Raw genomic sequence first — 25,326 nt, 5'->3', positions numbered from 1 at the left:
TTGCGATGCGATAAATCTCATCGTTTTTATTACGCGCTGTGTTTTAGGGTCATTTTACATTCCTAGACGAAGAAAAAAAAAAAAAAAAGAAAGAAATGATACAAATAAATACGGGCGGAATTATCGCCGGGAGGGGATGGGCTGGGGGGGGCAGCGGGACCCCCGGTGCCAAAGCCAAGGGATGGGGAAAGCGGGCAGCGCCGTGTGTTGGCAGCACGCCTCAGCCTGGCGCTGGGCTTTGTGCAGGTTCCGTCCGCCAATCTGTGCTTTAACGCTGCACGAATGGAACGTTTTAAAGCCCGGACGTCACACGGGAAAGGAGCGCAGGGCTGCAGGTGTCTCCGAAGCTCAGTGCATCTACAGTGCACAGAAGCCTGCTCTGATCTGTGTAATGCAGCTAAAACGCTGTCACAAAGGTATGTGCTTGAGAAGATGGGAGCAGCAAGCCAATATTGTTAAAAAGGCATTCGATCTGTAGTAAGGATTTTAAGAAAGTGCTTGAGCTCTTACGCCTCAGTGCTGCTTGCTGCCAGAACCAGAGGGCCACTTCTGCTGCACGTCGCTGTTTTGGAAGTAAAGATCCCATTATACAGATCAGAGCGAGGATAAGGATGTCAAACGTCCCTATGAGAAAAGCTGTGGCTGTGCACAATGTCCCAGGGCCTCTTGCAGGAGTCTGCTGGATTTCCTGTCTTCGGCAGTTAACCTGCAGGAAGCCCAGATGGTTCAGATAACACCCAGAGGCACGCAAGCTTGGCAGGAATGTTCATTAAAAACTTCAACCCAGCACTCGGTACGCTTTGTAGAGCTTAAGACAATGCATTTCCCTTAATATCAGTGCCACCGAGTATCTGCTCATGGGTAAGTCCATCGAAATGAGAATTTAAAAGCTTCTGTAGCAATCTGAGATTGCCCGTAGCACACTAACCAAACCTCTAACCACAGCTCTGATTTCAATACAATGACTAAATATGCAATTTTATTCTTTTTTCCATCCTACTGAACTTCTTTCACCTTGCTAATGAATTTCTACAGAATTAAAAGCAGAGCCTTTCTGACATATCAACCAGCTAGCTTGTCAACATTGAAACGAGAACAGTTTGGGTTTGCACTGTAATTTCCACCATCCTGGTCCTGCCACAAGGGGAGTTTCCAGCATTTGAATTGAACACAGAATTCCCTATGGAACTGTGGTGACTGAGGAAGGGTGTGAGTGTGCAAACACAGATGTGGCTGTGTGTGCATATTCACGTTAAACATACGTGTACATATAGGTATGTACATATGCATGTGTATATATTAAGTTGCTCTTTCAGGTTGTAAAACCCCCTTGTTTCATTTCAGTTCTCTGAGCATTTACAGCATACAATCATCTTTTAAAATGTCAAAGTACAGAAGATTATGTGCTAGAGAGAAAGACGGAGGAGAGGGAAGAGAAGGCGACATTATATTATGCAACAAGAGCTAATTAAAAGGCTCTCTGTACGTAAACAGTGCTTTATAAAAAGGAAGATTATGCCAGGTTTCCATGTTCTAGTTGAAAGAAATTTGTCAGATGACTGCTCTCTCAGTTACAGGCAAACTCATCTTTCCTCCACCAAAACTAAAATATATATATATGTGTGTGTATATATATATTAATCTTGTGATCCAGAAAAGCACTCCACGAATCAAAGCAGCTGACTTAGAGTTTAACCATGCCCACCCGGGCAGCTGGCTCACCGAGGCACCATGCCCGCAAGATGCAGAGGTGAGCTGTGCTGAGTGTTCAGTTCCTTCTGCTCATGGGGGTCAGATATAATGGAGTTCTCCAGCCTGGGTGAAGTCACTCAGCAGATACGTAACGAGCACACAAGGTAGAGTCCATATATCAGAGCATTTCTAAAACCAGGCAAGTCCTCAGACACTCACACATGTCAGTCTGGAGGAAGTCATCAGTGAAGGAGAGGAAATAGGTAAAAACATTCATAGGATGACAGCCAACAGCAACCAGAAAAATGTAACATCCCAAGTCTCAATATACAACAAACTAAAACTTATGAATGAGCTGTGCAACACTAGACAGGGACACCTTACTGTCTTCAACATGGCAGCTCCATCTCCCTCAACCCTGCCACACGAGCCTGCAGCTTTACAGTAGCCTGCTTAAGTCAAAGGGCAGCTTGCAGAGAGACCATCAAAAGCAGGAGTTCTTCCTCCCTTGTTTTCAAACTACAACCCCTGGATTTAGTACCAGATTCCATTATACAGACTTGGCTATATGTGCTTTCACTCCCACTGGGCCCTGCCTGGTCGGGGAGGTGCAGGGGAAAAGCTTCTAATATGGAATGGGTGAGGCACAAAGAGTACCGTATGTTGAAGCTCCTTAGACACCAAGGGAAGGGACCATACTTACAAGAACAGTGCACTCACAGATGGCTTCTTGTCATGGTGCTCTACCCTCGACCCAGCTTAGAGGGGAGGGCAGAGTCAGCCCTACGAGCCTGCTCAGAAGATAGCTCCATGCCAGTGCTACATTTCCTGCGACCAGTGGGAGATCTGAGAAAATTGCATGCACCACACCACCGTTCAAAGACTCAGTGTGGATATTGGTTTCAAATGCCAGGGAAAAAGATGGAGGCAACAAAGAGGAAGCAAGCAGTGGAGCTGGCACTGGAATGCAGATGTATTCTTTGACAAGGTGGTTCTTGCTGGTAGGGGTGTGATCTGTAGGAGGTCAGTTTAGTGGAGCTAAATTTATGCTTGTAAACAAGGACTTCAATTTCTATTGCTTCCTGTCTAGAAAGCAACAAAATTCTTTGAAGTCCCTTTTTTGTCCTACAGTTTGAAAGGGAGGCACAGCTATCTGGTGGTGAGTACATGCTGACAGCTGTCAATCTGCCCGTTCAGATCAACTTCTTAACCCCAAATGATGATGCCAGTCTTTCAAGCAGGAAGAGGAAAAACTGCACCTAGTCAAGTTTGGGTGGATCCTCTGCTTTTTAACCTCATTTGATTCTCACTATGAAGCTCTGGAGCGGTGGTTCTGTTGAGATGACTTTCAACTCTGTCTTCTTACTGCCCAACAAAAAAGCCAAGTGCAGCAAAAGGGCTAGTGCAGGAGGAGAGATGGTGACGCTGTGAGGTGATCCCCATGCTTCCCATTGCTTCTAATACACTGTAACGTACCTCATGCATTTCTGATTTCCTAACTAAAATCTGTTTCCTACAGAGGCCAAATGCTGAATTGCAAACACGTATCTTCCTGTGGCTCAGTGTACCTGGACTGGCACAAGTCAGTTAAACAGCAAAGAGGCCACCTCCAGGGGAAAGGGGTTGGAGTCTGGCTGGGAGGTCTCTCTGCAGGTTTTTACTTGTCTCTGCTCTCAGAAGGCAAAAGCTGTTCACGCCCTGGAGAGGAATTGCTGGTTTTACTTTGGAACCAGCCCTCGGGACTGTGGGTAGAGCTGAGAACTATGGGTGCCTGCTGAAGAGGATCCCCCTGATTTCCTTCCAGTTTTAGGCCTGAAGAAGTAAAAATGAAAAAATAAACAAAAAGCCCCAACAATGTCACCTGTTACATGTCAAAATTAATCTTCCAAAGCTGTTGTTGTTTTTTTTTAAAAAAAACTGGATTTATTTTCTAATCAGTCCCAGCTTTCTCTACTGCCCTATTTTCCTTTCTTTCTATTTCTGCTTTACAACCAACTTAGCCATAGCTTTACTGATGAGAACTGTAGACAGAGAGCAATTGTATTTGTAACTCTCCTATCTGCTAGTCTACTTACTAAAAATTTGACTCACCTGGATTTTGGTTTTTTATTTGAAGTGCTCTCAAAGGTTGAAGCATCCACCTGGATCTCATCTTCATCCTGCAAAGCTGCTTCTAGAGCAGCCTGAACTTTGGGAGCAATGGCTGGACCTTCATAGTCTCTTGTTGTTCGGCTGGGCATGTCAAGTTCCAGTAATACAATATTCTCTGCCTGAGAAAGTACAATTGGAATTAAAGCCTATACACTTTCATACAGATAGTTTCTTTTCCTCTGGAAACTTATTCTGCAGGACATTGTAAATGTATCCAAGACACTCTGTACATCCCATAGAAGAACTAACAATCCTCTGAAATTTACATTTCTCTGATTAGGAAGGTGAATGTATGAAGGCTGTAACAACATCTGGGCTTACCCTGTACCGAGCCTCTGGACGAATCATCATGGATGTCCTGGCATGCTGGCTCAGCGGCCTTTTGTATCCTACAGCAGACACTGGTCTTTTCATCATTTGCTGGTTACTAGAAAAACACACAGATTCAGTCTATTAGACACCAAAAATAAAGACTTATTGGAGTTTATGAGGTAAAACATTTGGAAACGTATTTCAAGCAAGCAGAAACTACCTAGACTGCATTTCCCAGAACAGCTCTTCCTACAGACAGAGATGAGAAGGTAAGATTGTTATCCCTTGGCATCTGCATCTGTTCCCTGCGTGAAACAAGGGATTTCTGCATAATTTTTATCATAAAGGCCACAGATGCACACAGCTGCACCTAACATTCTAAATTTACTTTACAGAACGTCCTCTGTAAAGGGGTAGGATCTATCCACAGCTCTCACATAATAATTTTTGAGAGCTTTCTTAACCAAATCAGAAAACAAATATGATAAGAGCTTACTGATATTAAATGGTGCATGCAGTGTTACATATATTTTACATTTAAATGTTGGACTCACTTAGAAGAAATGTTCCAAACTGTATATTCCTATTTTATTCAACCTACTTAGATGAACGAAAACTTTGTTTTATAATACTGCAAGAATACATAAGAACTTTGGAGGGCCATTTTAAAACCATGATTTTCTCTGTTGGAGTACCTTGTTTTTGGCAACTAGAGGGCTTCATGTGACCTACGATTTGATCTTAATTAAAAAATCAGAAGTACACTCACTCCAGACGGGTTATGGGATGCAGTTTCCACTGGTCTTCCTCTTCATCAAAGAATGACCTGTTCATGATCTTATTCTTTTCTTCCAAAGGAATAAAATTTTCAATAATCAGGTGCCTGCATACAACCACAAAAATGGGAAATACACAAGAAACACAGTTAGCTGGTGACTCTCCACTGCTCCTCTCCCTGGGAATTAATACAGCCCTGGAAAAGGGAGGAATGTTTTAGCTTCCTCATGTTTAAATCTTGTTCCGCAAGCATCTGAATTCAGTCCCTCCTTTTACTCCCCACCCATAGAAACAATCTCTGTTACAGTTACCAGGCAATGAAGTGAAAGGACTTACTTCAGCTTTAGTTCCCTGGTAAGCTCATTCTGGGTCTGTTCCAGTTCCTGGCGCTCCTTGATGTGCTCTTCTTGGAGATCATGGATCTCTGCCTTCACAGCTTGCAGCTTGGAAAATAACTGGAACAGACCATGGAGCCAAAGTCATAAATTTCCAACGTTTCTCTCAGTCTCACACACAAGCTGATTTTATTTAACCCAGGAGATGTGGAGTCAAGTTCTTTTTACCTTTTTAAGTTTCTTGGTCTTTATATCCACCTCTTGCTGAAGAGAACTATAGGTCTCCTTCAGCTCCAGTGTTTCCTCATCCCGACTTTCCATCTGCTGCTGGATTTCTCGCTCCCGACGTTTCTGAAGAATGTCATGTACAAAAGATCAGAGACCACAATTACATTGCTACCTCCAGGCTGACATGCACGAATCCAACACTCGGGAGGTTTTTACTTCCCTGGGCTCCAGGGCTTTTGCTTTAGCTTCTAGTTCTTCCTATCTCTTGCCTTAGAAATACCAGAAGCATTAGCTCTTCTTTGTCTTTACTTTGCTGAAGGGTCTATTGGAATCAGATACTGTGAATAAGTGCTCAAGCTTTAATTAAAGTAATTAAACGCTGTGTTTAAATTTTTTTTTAATCAATTCATACTAGTCAAAGAATCACCAAGAAAGAATGCATAACAGAAAATAAGCTTCTATCACATAATAAGCACTTGTTCTCCTGAGTTGACAGCTGAATTGTCACAGTCTGAGCCTTCCAATTATATCTTCACTTACAGACATAGATAGGATATAAAAGTTTCATGTGAAAAACTGGAAGAGAACTATTACAAACCTTCTCTACAAATTTCACACAACAAATAGGACGCAAGCCCTTGCCCCTTCTTTTGAAATCAACAATTGCCATTAAAGCAATGCCAGGGTTAACCCTGTGCAAACTTTCTTACCTTTTCTCCTCATACAACGATTTATAAAAGTTCTGCAGGTAAGTTTTTGGGTTTTTTTTTTGTACAAAGTAAATAACGTTGCTGCTTGTACCTGTTCTGCAATCTCCTGTCGTTTTTGTTCCAGGATTTTCTGCTGCTCATTTGTGTGATCCACAATATTTTTCCCTCCCACCAGAAGTTTGCTTTCCATTGCCTGAAAGAAAAAGACAAGATTGTAAGTTTCTCTCCTGGTGACCAGCTAACAAAGTCTTTCCTACAGAACCCAACTTTCTCTCTCTCTACTTATCCAACTTCTTCACGAGGGCACCTCTCTTACTTAACATTCTCTTCTAAGTCAGCTGCTATGAGAATGGCTATTTCTAAGCATCCCTAAAGAATGTAGGGGTTAATGAAGGCATAACTTGCTTAGAATTACAAACTGCTGCAGTGTGGCCTATCTGAAGAACTAAAATGCATATTCTCATGTAAAAAAAAACTTGTTAATGATCTGTTGCACAATGAAGCATTGTTTGTTTCACAGCTTGTGATAAGATGTATCATCACGTTTTATTGTGCAGATTGCTGAAGATTCCACAAGATCAGCACATAAGAACAATGCAACGACTCATGAATATTGAGGAATGTAATTAATGGTGGAAACTAAACAAAATCTTCTGATCAAACACAAATCACTATTCTGGAAACCTTTTGAAATATTTTTCCAAATTAAGCAACCTGCTATTCTCCCCATAGCCTAATAAGTTGCTCGTAAGAAGTATGAAAGCATGGCAAAGAATTCTACCTTGATTTTAGCACTCAGCATTTCTGTTGCTTCCTTCTCTCGCCTCAAGTCCTCCATTTTCTTCTCTTTCTCTTTCAGCAGTCTCATCTTTTCTTCGGCTACCAAGCTGTGGTCCTCAACAATAGCTTTCTTTTCAATCTCCAGCTTTTCTTGTTGCTCTCTCCAATAGTCATCTTTGTCATCTCCTTCATCCTCACCCTCCTCAGTATCCTCCTCTTCTTCCCCACCCTCTCTCCTCCTTTCCCTCCTCTTTCTTTTGCCAATAGACCGCTTCTCCAGCTGTGCCTTGAGTCGAGCAATTTCTTCCTGGAATTCACGTAGCAGAGCATCCTTAGGATCCTCATTCACTCTCGGCTTGTTCTTAATGTTTTTGGCACGATTGGCATATCTCAGCGTCGTAAGAGTCTCCTCTACATTGTAAGAGGCAGGGCCTATATTGGCCACCATCACGGTCTTGGCATTGCCACCTAATGAGTCTTGGAGTAACCTAGTTAGCTTTGAGTCCCGGTATGGAATGTGTGTGCTTTTGCCATCTACTAGGGCAGATATAACGTTGCCCAAAGCTGAAAGAGAGAGATTGATTTTTGTAGCTTCCTTTAACCTTTCCCCCTGTGCTCCAGTCTTAGCTTGGCGCTCGCTGCCTGCAAGATCTACCAGGTTGAGTTTTCCAACACGGATGTGATTCTCTCCATCAAGTCCCAGCTCACTGCATTCAATAGTGATCACAAAAATGGCGTGAGATCGAGAGCTGTGTTCATTCATGTTGGTGGCACCAACAGAGCGATTCTGGTTTCCCACGTTCATGACATGCTCTATCTCTTTGACGCTTTTTGTAACGAAGGAAGACAAATCCTTAACATATACACCTGTGTCTGGCCTCTCCTTTAACTCCAGCCGTTTGGATTGATCCTTTGATAACAAGTCTCTGATTTCTTCTTGGTATATTTCCAGATAAGAAGCTCTAACTAGGTACTGCTGATTTTGAGATCTAGAGATGTGGGTGAAGATGTGATCAAAAGAATTGGGGATGACCCCTCTTTTTTCAGGATCACCACGCACCCCCTCCATCGTGTAGGTTTTCCCTGTTCCAGTCTGCCCATAAGCAAAGATTGTCCCATTGAAACCTTGCAGAACAGAGTCCACAAGAGGTCTGAAGGTCTCATCATAGAGTTCAACCTGTTTGGAATTCCAGTCGTACACAGCATCAAAGGTGAAAGTTTTTGGCAGTTCATGAGATGTTCCCCGTGGATTCTTCACCGAGACCTGCCCTAATTTGACATCCACATTAACAACCTTTTCATACGAAGCTGACTTCTCTTTGCTGTTCATCGGCCGGCATCGAACCACCACCCGAACAGACTCAGAGCTCTTTAACTTAGACATGACAGCAGGTCTGTGGCTGACGTGATCTGATCGACGGATGATCCAGTGCTAGAAGCCTAAAACAAAAACAAAAGAGGAATAAACAAAGGCAGTTTTCTGCAGATGACAATTTTGCCAACAGTCAGAGATTCGACTCATCTATTCAAGCAGAATTTTGGTATCATTTAGCTTTTTGATGTAAATCTCCTACTTTGAAAGAGTTGCTCTGTCCATACCGCCTGGAATACAGCTTGAAAGCGAATCCATCAGGTGCTTTCATTAAGCACTTCACCCACCTATCAAAATATCAATGTGGTATTTTCTGAGTGTCCTCTTTTTACATCTCCAGTGTACTGAAGAAAACTTCTCATTTTTATGAGACCTTTATGTTACAATTAACTCACATCTGAAGTGATGTGGTGCATCATCAGGACCATCCTGCCACTACAGCCTTAAAACCTACACCCATTTTTTTCTGAAGCAACAGTAGTGCATTCAAATGCCACCCAAAAGCTTTTTCATGAATTAAAACTTGTATAGTCGCTTTCTAGAAGCCTACTTACAGCACAACAGATGTTCCAAACAGCAGCTGTGAGGATGCAAAATAACGTCATTAAATAGTTTGCCCATTTTTCATCCCCTGAATGTTGTGTTTCCACACCAGGGAAAGCTGATATGACCTTCACATTCTACCAAGAATCGAGAGACAGAAATTTTTACACCAAAGTTTTCACAAAGCCATGCAATCAAGCTGACTACAAAGCAAATCATTAAGGCAGCCAGATGTAGTACAGTCATTGTGGTTGCAAATATTGTCAAGCAAACCAGCTAGGTGAGTACATCACCGTAGTGAGCTGCACTCCAACACCAACCAACAATGAAGAGGACAACTTCCACTGCTCCATTTGGGCACGGTGAGGCAGCTCTCTGCAGCCCTGGATGCACAGCTCATCTGCTTCCCAAGTGCCCAGGTACGGCTCGGGGTGTAGCGAATGCATTTGGAGGCAGACTCCCAATGACCACAGCATGCAGCAAACTGAGCAAAGCAGTTAGAACCATACCGTTGTGAAGGAAGACCTTCAAGATGCCCAACACACAGTGCCAACTGCCCACGTTCCTCAGGGCCACATCTCCAGAACACCTCCAAGGACAGCGACCCAAAACTCCCTGGGCAGCTGTACCAGCACATCACCGCTCTTCAGAGAAGAAATCGCTCCTAACAAACACCCAGCCTTTTGGGGTCGGACCAGCCGATCTCCAGAGGTCCCTTACGAGCGCTGTGATTCCGTGCGGTTTCTCACAAGGAAGGGCTGCGTGTGAGGGGAGAAGCAACCCGGCCGGTAGCAGCGCTCGGTACCGGGCCCGGCCAGCAGCGGGGCTGAGAGCACGGCGGGCACACGGCGCCCATCCCGGTCCGTGGCCTCGTGACTCGCAGCTCCCCTCACGAAGACCCTCCTCGTTCCACCAATCCTCACCTCGCTGCAGGCACCCCCAAATCCACCACCGCTCTCTCACGGCTCAAATCTCCCCGATCTCGGCGCTGACACATCCCGGCCCGGCCGCTTTTGTCCTTCGCTCTTTTCCTGCTCCGTTCTAAGCACGGGAACCCAATGCAGGCCGCTTCGCTCCTACTGTCAGTGCCAGCCCTCCGCCCGTCGCTCGCCGCTCGCGCTCAGTCCCGACCCTACGGAGACACCTCGGCCCGCTGGGCCGGGCCACACTCACCTGCGCCGTCACCATGGAGCCCCGCGGCCGCCTCCTCCCGCGGCACCGGAAGTGGAGGGGTGGGAGCGGCCGCCGCCCCCCGCGCACTTCCTTAGCAACGTGCGCCCCCCGCCCCTCGCGCACTTCCTTAGCAACGCGCGCCCTCCGCCCCTCGCGCACTTCCTTAGCAACGCGCTCCCGCCCCGCGGCGCCGCCACAAAGGGTTGGCGGGGCGCGCGCCGCTCGCTGCCACAGCTCTGAGGGGGAGGAGGGGTCGGGGAGAAAGGAATGTGAGCGTCACGCGAGCGAATACAAAACCGATTTTATTATTATTAAAAAAATAACACATTTGTTTAAAAAAAAAAAAAACAAAAAAACATTCCCGCGGCTCTCCAGAGGGAGGGAAGGAGCACCTCAGTGCCCCTGCAGCACTCGGGGTCTTTCTCCGCTCGCCCCGGGCTCCTCCGTGAGCCCAGCAGTGCAGAGGCACAAGCAGGAGAGCCAGCTGACACGCAGCTAAAGCCGAGCCCTGTGTGCTGCAGAGCAACAGCCAAAGGATGGGATTAAGAAAAGACGTTGGCCAAATTGGGATTTGCCACACCCAAACTGCACCGGGCCAAAGGGATTTGTTTGTATCACCCAAATGTTTTTCTTGTTGCTGCCTGTTCCCAGTTAGCCATGCTGGGAGCAAACCCTACAGGCAGGAATTCTGCTGTCAGAGGGACTATTTTCACAAAGTACAAAAATAAAGAAAAAAAATAAAACCCCCAAACCACTATCAAAGACCTAAGGATGGTTTACACCAATCTACGTGACAGCTACTTCAGATGTTTTAACCTAAAAACAGTTTGACTTCTATTACAGACCTCCACCATTGACCAACAGCTACAAAGCTCTACGTCTCCAAACTCTGCCTGGCTAGGAGAGATTTCCCATCTGTGTCCAATAAAAGGACAACTGCCACATGTAAACACACCACCATACTTCTCCAGCACCACTGAGATCACTGTGCCCCACAAATGCTCCTTCTCACAGTGCTGCTGTAAGTGGGGATTAAATCTCTTTACAGGGAATGGAAAAAGAGGCACCAAGGTGACGTGGGTCCAGTAAGGCAATGGCACTCAATAAAACCTAGACCTTACAATTTCCAATCCTAAACTTCATCTTACAGGGACCACAATATTCCTGAATATACTTCACACTTGAAAAGAAACTTATGATCAGTTTTGGACAATAAGAAGCTTAATGACATTTCCAGATAAAATTAATAATGAGAAGAAAAAAAAAAGAAATTGGAGCAGCTTCTTCATAATTGTTGGTAAGCCCCCCCAAAAGAGGATGGAGAGCTATATAAACTACGTCTTAATAACTACATATAGTTTACAGTTTCCAATAAACTACATGATTTCGAATTTCTTTTCTGTCTGGTATCACAGAAGTGAAGTCAGACAGAAGAGTGACTGTGCAAAGTATCCAAGGGTTGGAAACATCTCCGCCACAACCAGGCAGCATGCTCTGCACAGAGTGATCAACACCAGCATGGTCCCACAGCGAGGCACCAGGCTCAGAGCCCTGAGAACCATCAAGCCTGCTCCTCTTTTGGTCAAAATTCATCCCGTAACCTTGGAGGGTGGTCCATGCCAAAAAATGAAGAGGGTTTTCCATGCACATCGCGCTCTCTTTTTACAAATGCAGTAAATGAAGAGACACAGTTCCCAATGAAGTGATCAGATTGGCCAAGGATATACAAGTCGATCTGAGCCACCTCTGGCTGCAAGCTTACAACTTTGATCTGTGGAGAAAAAGAAGGAAAGTAAATGAATCTAAACATCTATTATTACCACCCAAATGTCTTCACATCATGCTAGAAATGGGAATATACAATACAAAAAGAGTGGATTCTGCCCTAAGTTGCCCTATAATTCATCTATGAGTAGATAAAGGTCAAATCATTTTTGAAAGATCACCTAGAGATAAATGTGGCTCATTACATCTTGCATTTCTCCCTTATAATCTACAGAATTAAAACAGAGTCCAGAAAGTATTAAGACAGGCTGAGGTCCTCTGAGAGGCCAGTTACTGGTATTTGTTTCAGCACAAGGTTCCAAATGCTTCAGGACACTTTGCCCCTCAGTCTCTGAAAGAAAAAACAGTGTGCCAACCTCTGCCTAATCTTTCCACTCACTCACTAGGCAGTTTGAATCTTATTTCAACAACAGGTTACTTTGATACCTTAGATTATCTGCTGAAATTAAACCTGATTTCCCTGGAGATCTATTACTGTGGGAGTAACATACCAGAATCTGAGGACAGTTTTTACTGAAGCACTTTTGCTGGATCAAGTTTCTGGAAGACTTACCTTTCCTTGGAAGAACTGCTGTATTTCCTTTGTGTAGGGCTCAGAATCAGTAGCAATATAAACAGATTTGGCTTCTGTCTTCTTCACCCAGACCTTGAGAGCACGCTTAATCTCTTTGAGGTCTGGCAGGCACATGTCCATGGTAAGGGGCACAGCAGTGCTGCGGTCATAGCCCACACACTGAGGTGAAGCCATGAAGTGAGACCCAGCCGTCCCATCCTTTAACATGTTACAAGCATTTTTCTGTTGGAAGAAGAGAAAATATGTTAGAATGAAAACAGCACAATAAAACACTACCAAATCCCTCACCACTGCCAGCAGCATTACAACCTGTCTGAAGGAGGAATCCCAGCAGCATTTCCAGCACTCAAACACTGTCAGCTGCTGAATGTAAATACAATCAGACTTCAGAAGGGCAGTTCCTATTCCAAGTTTTTTTCTGCTGAATGTTGGTCACCCCCACCTACAGCAATTCCATGCGTTACAGCAACAAGTCTTACAGAGGAACCATACCCAATCTGAGCCGATCCTCAGGTGAATTCCTACGTAGGGCCTAACCAGCAGAGAATGAATGTAGGCTTCTCCTTTCTTCACCATTTCATCAGACCACACCATGTACTTATGGAGGGGTCGGTGCTCCTCTAAGACTGGAAACTGGGCTGGAGCTCCAGGTAACGCAAGTACAGGGTGCTCAGATGGTGGAAACCTAAGGGGAAACAGACAGAAATACAGGAATATAGCAATTCTGCATGCATAATTAGGCACAAAGAGCACTGTGAGTTTGTGAAGGTTGGAATGGACCCTGTGAACACCCTGAGATATACAGTATCCCTTATACCAATTGTACACAAGATAAATCCTAATCATTTTGCTACAGGAAGAGAACATTAACATAAAACTCCATTACCACCTTTTACCTCATACCTGGTAACAAATGAAATAGTGCTATTTGACAGATAAAAGGACAGCAGTCTGATACACGAAGCAATGAGTTATAATCTATTTTATGTCTTCATCCTAGGCTAGAGCAATTATGTCGCCCAAACATACTGATACAACTAAAGTCACTTATGACTCTGTAAACACGTTCATGATCAGCACGGCTCAGAAATCTATCAGCCCAAAGGAGTTCATATTTAATGCCCACGGGAAGAGCCTGCCCAATGAACAATTCATGAAAAAAAAAAATTAATGTTTTTATTATATTGCTATGTAATCACTTCAATCTCCTCCTCAAATTATGATGGCTCTACAAAGTGACTAGAAGAACTGTTTTCCTGAGTGATTCTAAAAGCCCACACTTCTCCAGCTTCATGCTACCTTTGGAGCCAGTGGTCCCTGTATGCAGAACTGAAGGAGATCCCCTTGAAGAGCTCAGACTTATCAAAATCCACTTTGAACTGATCCCAGAATGGACCAAATGGGTTTCCATCCTGCAAAGGAGAGAGAAGCATTTGCGCAATACACACATAGGGCTGAAAGACAGATCTAACAAGATCCTGAGCTGCTAAGTCAAATTATTCCTCTGTTACTGGAAGAATGCAGACTGATATAGCAGCCTATGTGCCCATATCAGCTCCACGGGAAGAAAGTGAAACATTAAATAAATTTAACGGAGAAGTAAGGCAAAGGAAATTGAAAAGAAGAAGAACACCACCATTCACAAACTTGCATTTAAAGAGACAGCTTTACAACTTATAGTTGAACAACTACACCACATATGGGAACAAGCAAGGACCAGAAAATAAGCCTTTTTTGTTCTAAATTTGTTCTCCTTGCAGTCACAACCAACTCAGAAGCGACATAACTCACGCCTGCAGCCTTCATGAACCCCATGCATTTGCTGACAAAGAAAGGCAGGAAGGTGCAGTTAGGCACACAGTGAAAGGAATGCACACAGAGTGATTTGGGACTGACAGCTCCCAGGTTTGCAAATGAATGGCAAGCAGCAGGAGGCAAATGCTCCTTTTGGAAGGCCTGCAAGATTCAGACAGGCTATGGGGGTGCAGGAGGAGCTCACCTTCATAGGACAGGTGCTTTTGTCAGCACTCCTCTGCGCCGCAGCTTCAAAGCAGTATGCCACTCTCCTGCCGGGAGGCCAGTGCTGCGGTGCCAGCTGCTCCATGAACTGCTCCAAGCTGAGCACGCGGTGGTACTGCATGAGGGGCTCCAGCTTGAAGTACTCCTCGTAGGGAACGTGCAGCTGCGAGGCAGGGACAGCTTCACTCGGGGACCCGGGATCCCCCACCCAACCCCGCAGCTCCCCCCGGCTCTGCCCGCCCCCCACGCCCCGTTCCCAGCTCACGTTGGTGTAGGGCGGGCGGTGGTGCCGGTACTCGATCCAGGGCGGCACGGCCAAGGTACGGTTGAGGGCTCGGGCGAAGGCCAGGGCGCCCAGGAAGTGCTCGGCCTGGTTTCCGAAGCGGCCTGCGGGAGGAGGAGAGAGCAGGCCTCAGCCTCCGCCGGGACCTCGGCACCGGGCCCAGCGGCGGCGGGAGGGCCTCACCCATGCAGGGGCAGTACAGCAGGTAGCCGGCTGCATCCCAGCTGCCCGCCGCCACCGTTACCGTCGCAAGGAGGAGAGCGGCGCCGGCCAGCGGAACCATGGCGGCAGCGGCGACGGCGGCGGAATGGCGCCCCGTCCCGGCATGCCCCGCGCGCCCCGTCCCGGCCGCTCTAACCGGAAGCGGCCGCCATCGGAGCGGAAGTGGGGCTCGTGACGTCACTCCCACAATGCCCCGCACAATGGGGCCGCCGCGGCCTGGGCCGGAGCCGCGCCTGGCGGGGCCCGGGGGAACGGGGTGAGTGCGGGCAGCGGAACCGGCCTGGGGGCGGTGTCGGGGCGGCCCCCTCCCCTCCGCGGCTGGGTTCCTCCTCAGAGCGAGGGGTGAGAGAGGGGCGTGAGGGGGCAGCTGGGGGACGTAGGCCCGGCCCTCCTCCCGCCCTCCCCTCAGCGCTGCGCCATGGAAACGGGGAGGGGGCGGCACGAGGGGCCTTCAGTAGGGCGGGAGATGCTCGGTGGGACCGGCGGCTCCGCTGTTTCCCTCTTCCGGCTGTAGGCGTTCGGTCCTTCGGAGCTATATGAGTGGAAGTAGCGATTTGGGGGATAAGTCGCCCCGGAGCCATTTTGCGTGCGGGGTTCCCCGCGGTTCGGAATTGGTTCGGCCTTTATGTTCCCTCTCTGCGCTGTCAGTGGGGAGATCGGCGGGGATTCGGGGAGTGAAACGGTCCGCGGAGGAGGTTCAGGAGGGAAAAGCACCCCGTGTGGCCAAGGGGGCTCTGAGTGGAGCTTCAGATATTACAGTCATAGAACCGTTTGATTTGAAGGGGAGCCTTGTATACATGCAAGGGGAACGTCCAAGGTGCACCCGGGGTCAGGCAGAGAGGTGAGGCTGAGGTTGGAGCTGGAGTTCTGCTTGCAAATCATGGAGCAACCAGAGTTGTTTACTGTTAGGAAATAAGAGTTGGCATAGGGGATCCCAATGCCATGTGTGTTGGATGTGTGGCTGTAACCACAGGGGCAGAGCAGCCCCGCGTGTTTGAGGAGGGAGAAAAGTGATTTTTACACCTGGCTGTAGTATTGGCAAAGCCGGTACTGAAGGACTGTAACCAGGTCAACAGTACTGACGTGAGAACAATGTTGGAAAATGACAGAAGATACAGAAGAGTCATACCAACAGTGTGAGGTCTGGCAGTAGCACTTTGCAATCGGAGTTGGAGCAGAACTCGATTAGGATCCTATAATGGGACTGGGGGTGGCTGTGTTTCGGTATGAGGAACAATGCTGCAGTGTTGTGGTCACTGTATTGGAGTGACTGTGGAGAAGGATGGAGCCCATGTCCCTGTGCCTGCCAGGTGGCAGCTCTGCCAGGAGCTGCTCTGAGTTCCAGCTCCAGGCTAACACTGAGCTTCCATCAGAATTACAGCTCTCTGCTTTCTGCTGTCTTGCTGGTGCCTTCCACCTGAGCAAGTAGAAGCCTGAACAACTTAAAATAGCAAAGGAAACCTGAATGGGGTACTGATGCGGCTCAGGGAGGAACAACTGAAAAATAAATTACTTTTCATCAGGCTGAGTTCCTTCAGAGTCTCCTTGCTGCAGTTGCAGAATAGCTGGGCCAGCTCCATACAGAACCAGGTGGAGACCCAGAGCCCCATGGCCAACCCCACCAATCCCAGGAGAGTTATGAACACGAGAGTGCAGCCTCTGTCTTCAGGAGGGAAAGGACTCCTAGCACAGCAAGACTCACCAGACCCAAGGGTGAACAAACTCAAATTATCCACCAGCAATGCTCTCTAGAAAAGAGAAACTGCAGCTACACAACACGGGACTCGTCAGGCAGGGGCATTGTCCTGGCCTCCCTACTTCTGCCAATCTGCTGCAGTGGGACTGACACAGCTCAGGTGGTGGTCAGTGAACTGATCCAGACTCCTCTTGGTTTTTCCTATTATTTTGTACAGGTCCCAGTTCTGTGGCACTGAAAGGCTGTCCAGGGGCAGAAGCTGTGCAGCAGCGCTATATGACTGAACCACTATTTGAGGTGTAGCTACTGGAAAAAACTGTCAAAGCAAGGCGAAGGATTTTGTGCCAGGGACTTTCTTAAATTTAAGCTGACACATGTAGTAATGAAATATGCCATGTGAGCTGACAGCTAGTGGGAGTCCAGTCCTCAGGTGGATGTCTTTTTTTTGAACTTGATGTTCACTGTGAAAACTTCTCAACCTCTGTACTACTGAAACATAGGAAAGATTCATCTCGTGATGACAGTTCTCTGTACTACTCCTATCAGAGTTTTCAGGAGCTGCATAGGCTGCAACTAATTTTTATGGACTAGAGTGGAATTTTCTTAGGATAAAGAGTTTCTTCAGTGCTGGTACTGCTACGGTCTGAAAGAAGAGAATGAGTGGAGGTGAAGTGTTTCTGTGCTGCAGTGACTGTTTCTCTGGCAGCTGCAGCATTAGAATCAATGCGAGCGCATTGGAAACATACTTTGAATACAAAAAATGGATTGTGCAGAGAGTTTTCTAGCCAAGCATGAGCTACATTGTTAATCTTTGGAAGATCTGTGTCCCTATGCTTCTGCTGCTACTAATAGGTGAACCAAGTCGCTATAGAGTTCACTGATAATGTGCAAGCTCCTCATTTTGTTCTGTTTTTCTTTCTTATTCTGCAGCTGTCAGAGTGTCCTATGACATGCCTTTAGAATTAGAAACAGGCTCAAATAGGTGGAGTCCTTTTGTCTTGCTAAAACCTCACTATTCTAAGGACAGGTTAATTAAGTTTTACAGTAATCGACGTCAGAGATTATTGCATCTTGACTCGTGTATTTGGGTTTCTGCTCAGAGAGCAATAGATAGTTCATGTACCATACTATTAAAAAGACAACACTTTTCAAATTTTGTCTTCCTTCAGGTAGTTCTGAAACCAGCACAGATGGCTGAGCTTGTTCAGAGGGAAAGAAGTAAATACCTGGAGAAAATGACAGAGACTCTTGGAATGTGTGCGCAGCTCTGACACAGGAAATAGAAAGCATTTATCTTTTCCAGCACCCATCCCATACAGAGGTGAAATATTTGCAGTCTCAGACACCTATGAAGGAAGACCACTCTGAAACACAGGATTTGTGCATCTTGAAGGGTAGGAGCAGCTGTCGCGTCGCACTGGCTTATATCAAAATGGCACCTCAGCAATTCCTGTCCCTTTTTTTTATTGTGTTCTGCCTGTGTAGGTTCAGCCTGCACAAAGCTAAATTCCATTCTTAACAGACATTTCCAAACCTCATGCTTAGTGACACATTGTCTTAAAGTCATCCCGTTTCCCGGTGTTTTCCACCCCGTGGGAGACACTCGTGGTGCTGTGATTGATTGTGCAGCTACCGTTATTGTTATTTCAGCTATTTATAACGTTCACTGGTGCACTTTCTTGGTGGGGGTTGGTTAGTTCCCTCACAGTTGCACATCCTGCCCACAACTGGCACTCATGCTGATGTACAGGCAGGAAGTTCCTCCCTCTGAAGCAATCATGGAGTAAGAAAGAGCTTGAGGGTTTGATGCTATTTTAAGAAGAGTTTCTTAGGCAGCTAAATTCAGTGAAAGAGATCTTTTCTGAGGTTTTTATTCCAGCTAACTGCTTACTGGTAACTGCTGGTAGAACCTTACAGAAATGCAGCGCTCTACCGACAAGACAAACACAACTGAAGAACAACAGAGAGGGTAATTCAGAGAGGGAAAACTTACCTACGATAGAAAACAGAAAGCACAATGACTAATAGCACCCTCAGGAGAAGTCGCATTTTCTGTCTTCCTGAAAAAGGTGTGATATTGCTGGTAGTAGCAAGTTTTCTTCCACAGCCTAGTTAACCTATGAGTGGTCGTGCAGGTTGGTTTGCTAGGAGATGGTCTTACTAGTGTAACAGGCTGGTAAGGTGAAAAACAATAAATACATGCCTTAATTCCTTGGGGAAGTTCTAGAAAGGAATTCCATGTGAGCAAAGGTCAAGAGGAAGGAAGAACATAGAAAAAGAAGATGAGAAGAAATTCCACAAAAAGAGCCTGGGAAAGGTGGGGTATTTGGAGGCACAGGGAGACACCCACTTATTTCAGGACAAAATGCATGCAGCAGGTAACACTGGCTGTTAACAGTTGTAAAAACATTATTCAGAGAAGCTTAAGCTTTATTCAGGCAAGTGAGATAGGGATTAAGGGAGAAAAGAACCACATGAATTCTGGAGATGTGAGTTTCCCAAGTCTGTGAACGTGCAGCATGAGTGTCTTCACGTGTCTGTGGTGCTTGTTGAATGCTCACCTGTGTTTGTGTGCTCAAGTGGAAGCTGCAGGACCTTAACACCAATTCTTCTGTGATTCCAGATGATGACGTTTTGCTGTTAAAGCAGTTTGGTCACTGAGGGTTCCAGCGGAAACTGCACCCAAACAGCATCACAGTGAGATATCTGCAGGCTCGAGTTCTGCTTGACATGGCCACGTTGTACTAGGCCTGCCATGACGGCATTTTTTCCCAGTGTTCCCAACTGGATTCAAGATGCAAAGCAGGAGGAGGACGAGACAGGCTGGAAATTAGTTCCTAGGCCAAGAGGTGAAGAGACTGAAAGTCAGGGAAAATGCCAGTGTGAAATATCAGAGACCTCCTTCACTAATGTGGACAAGCTGAGAACTCACACACTTTCTCATACTGAGCAGAGACCATACAACTGCCCTCAGCTGCACTGTGGCAAAGCCTTTGCATCTAAGTACAAGCTGTATAGGTAGGTAACTGCTGAGTGCCTCTGCAGAACAGTGCTCCTCTACCAGAAGAAAGGGGAAAACCCCTCCATCGTGTTTTTTTGATTGAATTTCTGAGAAGGTGGAGGAGGGGGAATGCCCTTGTTACCTTGCAAAGCAGCTGAGTCCCAGATATTACCATACTTGGCATCTCTTTAAGCACCTTGCAGTGCTCCAGATAATAGTTTATCCTGAGCTCAATATGTTTTTGTTTTTACCACAGAGGAAACTGAAGGAGAAATTGAAGTTCACAGATTAAAAAGCAAAACGAAAAGAAAAAATAGCATTCACATTTGTTAAGCCCTACCTTTGTAACTTTAATCACAGGAATATTTCTATGGCACTATTGCTGTAGCATGAAGCAGAGTTCCCATTTATCCACTGAAATATTAGATAGAATAATTAAAGTTCCACTGGGAACTTGAAGACTAGATGAACCACGGTTTCAGACAGTATAAGCTACCAAGATAAAATCAGTCCATATTAGCTGTCAGCAGATAGCGACAAAGTCTGGTGCTTCCTGATGAAATGAAACTATCTCATCAGCAAACACGTATTTGTCATGAATTTTCATTGTCATTTCCCCCTTTGATAGCCTCAACTTAAAGAACAGGAACCAAGTAGGCAACTGAAGTGTTCATCTGCAGAGTTGATGCCTACTAGGGAAGACAGGTACTGCTGTGACAGCCTCATTAACCAGTGCATGAAATGCTGTGCTTCTGTGCCTGCTGCCCAGGCTGCCAGTTCTGCATCTGTTAGTAAAATTAAAACGCCACCTGGGATTTTTATGGCATAGAGCACAGAACACATGGAACATTTGAAAAAGTAGCACGAGTTCTCTTAGGGGTTGAACACTAGTCTAAACTTTCCTGCTTTTCTCCCAAAAGGCATATGGCCACTCACTCTGCTCAGAAGCCTCATCAGTGTATGTACTGCGAGAAGATGTTTCACCGGAAAGATCACCTTCGCAACCACCTGCAGACCCACGATCCCAACAAGGAGGCCCTCCACTGTCCTGAGTGTGGCAAGAACTACAACACAAAGCTGGGCTTTAGGCGACATCTGGCCATGCACGCTGCCGCCAGCGGTGATCTCAGCTGCAAGGTGTGCCTCCAGACATTTGAAAGTACCCAAGTCCTGCTGGAGCACCTCAAAGCTCATTCCAGACGAGCTTCTGGTGGAGCCAAGGAAAAGAAGCACCCGTGTGACCACTGCGACAGACGCTTCTACACCCGGAAAGATGTGCGGAGACACTTGGTGGTGCACACGGGGCGGAAGGACTTCCTGTGCCAGTACTGTGCTCAGAGGTTTGGGCGGAAGGATCATCTGACCAGGCACATGAAGAAAAGCCACTCCCAGGAACTGCTGAAGATTAAGACGGAGCCAGTTGACATGCTGGGTCTTCTAAGCTGCAGCTCATCTGTAGCGGTAAAAGAAGAGCTGAGTCCCGTCCTGTGTATGGCATCCAGAGACATGATAGGTGGTAAGAGCTTCCCTGGCATGTTGCCTGTGGGCATGTACAGTACGCATCTCCAAACCATGCCAAGCTCAGGGATGCCCCATTCTTTGGTTCCCAATTCTCTTCCGATGGGAATGAGTTATCCTCTGGAGTCGTCTTCTCCTATCTCTTCCCCACCGCAACCTCCTCCAAAGTATCAGCTTGGATCTACCTCATATTTGCCTGAGAAACTACCCAAAGTAGAGGTGGACAGCTTTTTGTCAGACTTCCCTGGCAGCCTGTCTCTCTCATCTGGTGAGCCTCAGTCCTCTTCGCCTCAGCCACCCGCTCTGGATGAGGCTTTGCTTTCCAAGAGCCCTGCTAACCTTTCAGAGGCTCTCTGTGCTGCTAACATGGACTTTTCTCATCTTCTTGGCTTCCTCCCCCTTAATCTTCCTCCTTGCAATCCACCTGTATCTTCAGGGGGATTAGTCATGGGCTACTCACAGGGGGAGACGCAGCCACTGCTTTCCACTTTGCAACATCAACCTCAAGAATCTCCTGGAACTGGGGCCTCACTGAACTTTGGGCCCCTTCACTCGCTGCCCCCTGTCTTCACCTCAAGCTTGAGCACAACCACGCTGCCACGTTTCCACCAGGCATTCCAATAAGCTGAACATAGCACTGGAGAACAGATCTTTCAGTCACCCTTTTGTGGAGAGCCTTAAAAACGCACAACTCTTACTTCCCTTTGGGGTCTGAAAGCTTTGCAAAGCTGATTCAGACAGGAGGTTTCTGGTCTCTGGCAGGAGCACTTGTAAGACTTGAATAGCAGAAATTCCCACGCCAGTCTCAGTCCTGTACAGCGAAAAGTTTTCATCTAATAGACTGGATATATTTTATCTAATTTTTTAAATCTGTGAATCAGGAGCCACACTTAGCACTGACCTTCCCCAAGATCCTGGAGCTATGTTCCTCTTTGGGAGGGGACTGTCCCTGAGAAGGAGTTGAGACTCTTTCATCTCGGGCTAAACGTTTGAAGAGTCCAGCTTCCATTTCAAGTTATCACACTGCTATTCTGGCAAAGCAGCTAATTCCTTCACATGGAGAAGGAGAAGTCAAGATACCCACTCTGTATGAAGCCAACGGGGAAGAAGCTGTCCTTCCCCACTACCTCTCATCCTCTCACCCAATGCAGCTTACTCCATCGAATACAGATGACTCCACATCAGTGTTAAACCAAGGACCGTTTACATACAGAGTTCAGACACATCACCTCATTCTTCTTTGCGGAGCCTTTAGGTTAAACTCAATACAGTGAACATTGTTTACACAACGCAGTTCAGTTTCCACCGTTACAAAAATAGGAGGCACCAGAATACACTGGCCTTATATCTGGTGTAGCTAGAACACTGTTTACACAACGAAGTCAGGTTGCACTGATTTCTCTTCACTTATCACATTTTTCCCCCATGGGGAAATGCATTGCTTTTCGGACCACTTCAGCCTCTGCCACTGTAGGCAGCAGCTTCCTGCGTATTTTCTCTGACTATCCACGTGTCAAGGGGATGGAGCAGCTTGCAGAACTAAGCTTATGTTTGTGGTGTATGTATAGAGCCCTTTTAAATATCTCCTACAGGCAAACAGATCGTACGTCTGTTTTGGAAACCAAAGCATGAGAAAAGGCTGGGCTAGGAGGTGGGGGCCCACAGCTCCAAGTCTCGTCCTACCAGGCAGGGAGGAGAACGAGCTTCAAGCCCCTAGGTTTGCTTTGTTTTATGAACCACAACCATTCGGCGAGGTCAGTACCTTTTGGCTTACCCATGAAGCAGTCTCAAGAGATGCATGTTTATTTTTTTTTAACCTGTCCTAGGGTGAAGACATCCAGGAATCGGGAGGAAAATTTGGTCCCAGCTTCATTTACACTTGTCGCTGTATTTGAAGCATTTTTCCCAACACTAAGTTCTAACAAATGCTGAGGGTTTAGGCCTGCAGTCACTCTTTCACTTAGAATTTGGTCCCACTGGCCTTTTTGTTCTCTGCTTAAGCCTTGCCTCCAGAAATCCAGTCCTGCTTCACCTGCTTCCAGTCCTACCTCCCAAATCCTTTCCCTACCTACTGAGCCAGAGGGCTGTGCAGCCAAGCAGCAGCCAGCTGCTGGGTGTCATTTAGCATTTTTATGGTCCCTGCTCTCAGTTCCTGAGCGCTCTCGCTGAACCTTAGAGCCCGTTTCTGGTTATAGACACACATCTTCATACCTCAGCATGCAAGAACTGCCATAGGCCAATATCAGCCAGGAAATCCGTCAGTATGATTCCCTATAAATCTAGGAAATGCAAGATCTACCTCTACTCTGTTAACTCTTTCAGTGAAGCCACATACTGTCCTTGCTCACCTCCCCAGAGCACCCATTTCAGTCAGTGCACGTTACGTTCTGCTGAGCCACCGATCCCACAGTGTGCCTGTGCTTATGGGCTTGTCCCCTTCCATTTTACTGAAGAATTTTATTTTTAGTTTAGTTTAGTAATTCTTCCCAGAATGACTTTGTAGTGATCCATTGATTCTCCAAAACATAGATCAGTTGTTTTAGGTTAGCCAGCAGTGCTGCAAATAAGACTTCTGTATCAAAATGTAATATAAGATTTATTTACCTCGGCAATATCCTGTGGCAATGATTCCCCTGGGTTAGATGCAGTACTTCCCTTTCTCCACTGTAAATTGTTGCCTTTCCAAGTTCAATGAGTGCCTTCTTGTTCTCTATCATAGAAAAGGTAAATAGGGCATCGCAGCAGTCTTCTATTTACCATCACTGAATACCTCAGTCTCATCTGCTGTTGCTTTTCTCCTTGCAAATTAAAGAGTTTCACAGTATTACCAATGATATGCAAGCCTTAACCCTCCATCTTCAGTTTTAAGAGAATAAATGGGTCAGAATGGATCACTTACAGCAAGGAGCGTCAGATTTATGCAATGCCATTGCACACCTTCTTTCCTTTCTGGCCTTGCTTTCTGCCTGCATCGTACTCCAAACAGATGTCATCACTGGAATTCCTTTAGCAGCAGTAGCAGAGCTTAGAGCCAGGCATCTTCCTCCTACCAGTAGTCTGTCAAAGAATAAATGGAATTCGTGTCACTATTAGTTGCATGTGTGGTTTGCTTTCCACAGCTCCTCCAGCGAGCGGACTTGCAATAACATTTGTGAGCTAAATCAAACCTGACAGCAGCAAAGGGAGCACTCTTGCAGACAGCATGCTCAAGCTGATAGCAAGTGTTTGCACTGGAAGCTGGATTCAGTTTCTGCTCCACAACAGAGCCTAGCACTTGCAAGGAATTTGTCAGCCGGTCTGAAATAACAGTCTGCTTCCATTTTGAATGCTAAGCACACAAACATTATTTCCTGAAGCGAATCATGGGCAACTTTTAGCTGATTTCTAAGAAAACAACTTTGAGCTTCTAAGATGCGCCACTTCAGAATCTAAAGTCACTGGGAAGCGTCCACTGAGGTACCAGAAAAATCAGCAGACATCAGCTCAGACAAACTGGTGCTGTTTGTAGATAGAATGCAGTGTTGAGTGCTGCAGCACAGCCTGCAAAATCGTTCTGTGTATGCACAGGATATTCGTGCGTGAGGGGACATTCATTGTGCTACTGGGGCTGGATATCACTGCAAGTCAGCCAGGACAGGCAGATGGAGCCATCCTGGGAGGGACAAAATACTTTGATGGAAGAGTTTTTGAAGCAGTAATTTCAAAGAGGCTAAATGAATACAGGAGACAGCAAGCTCGGCTGGGCTTTACACTGAGGTGTGACAGCAAAGCTTTTTATTGCAGGCACATCTGTGCCAGAACGGTGTCATCAGATTGAGTCCAAGGGAAGCAACTACAACGAATAATTGGGCAGGAGGGTTTAGGAATGCTTAGAAGCATGGCTAGCTTGAAGATTGAGGACTGTGCAGATAGCCAATATATAGAGCACAAGTCCAGGAAAGGACAGGACACAACCTAAACAGCAATTGTAGATCAGAATCTCCCTAAATTATCAAAAAGATGAGGATGTAACATCCCACTAAAACAACGAAACCCTTTGCTCATGCCAGGTGAGTCCCATCCACAGCAGCACAGGATTAACTCACCTGGCCAGTCCTTCCCAAGCTCACATTTCTGGAGCTGTGTGAGAATCCAAAGAGCTTTTCCCCTCGGCAT

The 25,326-nt window shown here is 46.3% G+C and overlaps 3 protein-coding genes across 5 annotated transcripts; 1 reads left to right on the top strand and 2 right to left on the bottom strand.

Moving 5' to 3' along the window:
* Positions 1 to 6: 6 nt before the first annotated feature.
* Positions 7 to 10,230, bottom strand: KIF3B (kinesin family member 3B). 3 transcript variants are annotated; one of them, XM_085241278.1, is made up of 9 exons: positions 10,074 to 10,230; positions 6,987 to 8,425; positions 6,297 to 6,398; positions 5,496 to 5,618; positions 5,269 to 5,387; positions 4,925 to 5,038; positions 4,165 to 4,270; positions 3,784 to 3,962; positions 7 to 706 (listed from the first exon to the last, which is right to left on the bottom strand). In XM_085241278.1, the coding sequence occupies exons 2-9, from the start codon at positions 8,367 to 8,369 to the stop codon at positions 625 to 627; spliced, it is 2,208 nt and encodes a 735-aa protein (XP_085097404.1). In that variant the 5' UTR covers positions 8,370 to 8,425; positions 10,074 to 10,230; the 3' UTR covers positions 7 to 624. The 3 variants fall into 3 exon arrangements, with proteins under 3 accessions (XP_085097404.1, XP_085097403.1, XP_003212138.3); XM_085241277.1 differs by lacking the exon at positions 7 to 706 and adding an exon at positions 952 to 3,504; XM_003212090.5 differs by lacking the exon at positions 7 to 706 and adding an exon at positions 952 to 3,504 and having other exon boundaries at positions 9,824 to 10,104.
* A 129-nt stretch (positions 10,231 to 10,359) lies between these two features.
* POFUT1 (protein O-fucosyltransferase 1) lies at positions 10,360 to 15,122 on the bottom strand. Its single transcript, XM_019622106.3, has 7 exons — positions 14,918 to 15,122; positions 14,717 to 14,838; positions 14,432 to 14,614; positions 13,732 to 13,844; positions 12,925 to 13,117; positions 12,412 to 12,654; positions 10,360 to 11,844 (listed from the first exon to the last, which is right to left on the bottom strand). Exons 1-7 carry the CDS (start codon positions 15,015 to 15,017, stop codon positions 11,656 to 11,658), a joined length of 1,143 nt encoding a protein of 380 aa, XP_019477651.2. The 5' UTR covers positions 15,018 to 15,122; the 3' UTR covers positions 10,360 to 11,655.
* PLAGL2 (PLAG1 like zinc finger 2) lies at positions 15,083 to 24,260 on the top strand. Its single transcript, XM_085241299.1, has 4 exons — positions 15,083 to 15,212; positions 17,822 to 18,046; positions 19,276 to 19,670; positions 20,574 to 24,260. Exons 3-4 carry the CDS (start codon positions 19,408 to 19,410, stop codon positions 21,793 to 21,795), a joined length of 1,485 nt encoding a protein of 494 aa, XP_085097425.1. The 5' UTR covers positions 15,083 to 15,212; positions 17,822 to 18,046; positions 19,276 to 19,407; the 3' UTR covers positions 21,796 to 24,260.
* The last annotated feature ends 1,066 nt before the right edge of the window (positions 24,261 to 25,326 follow it).

The sequence above is a fragment of the Meleagris gallopavo genome, chromosome 22, assembly GCF_905368555.1.
Source record: "Meleagris gallopavo chromosome 22, MGAL_WU_HG_1.1, whole genome shotgun sequence".
Taxonomy (NCBI): Eukaryota; Metazoa; Chordata; class Aves; order Galliformes; family Phasianidae; genus Meleagris; species Meleagris gallopavo.
This window is presented reverse-complemented; position numbering and strand designations above follow the sequence as displayed.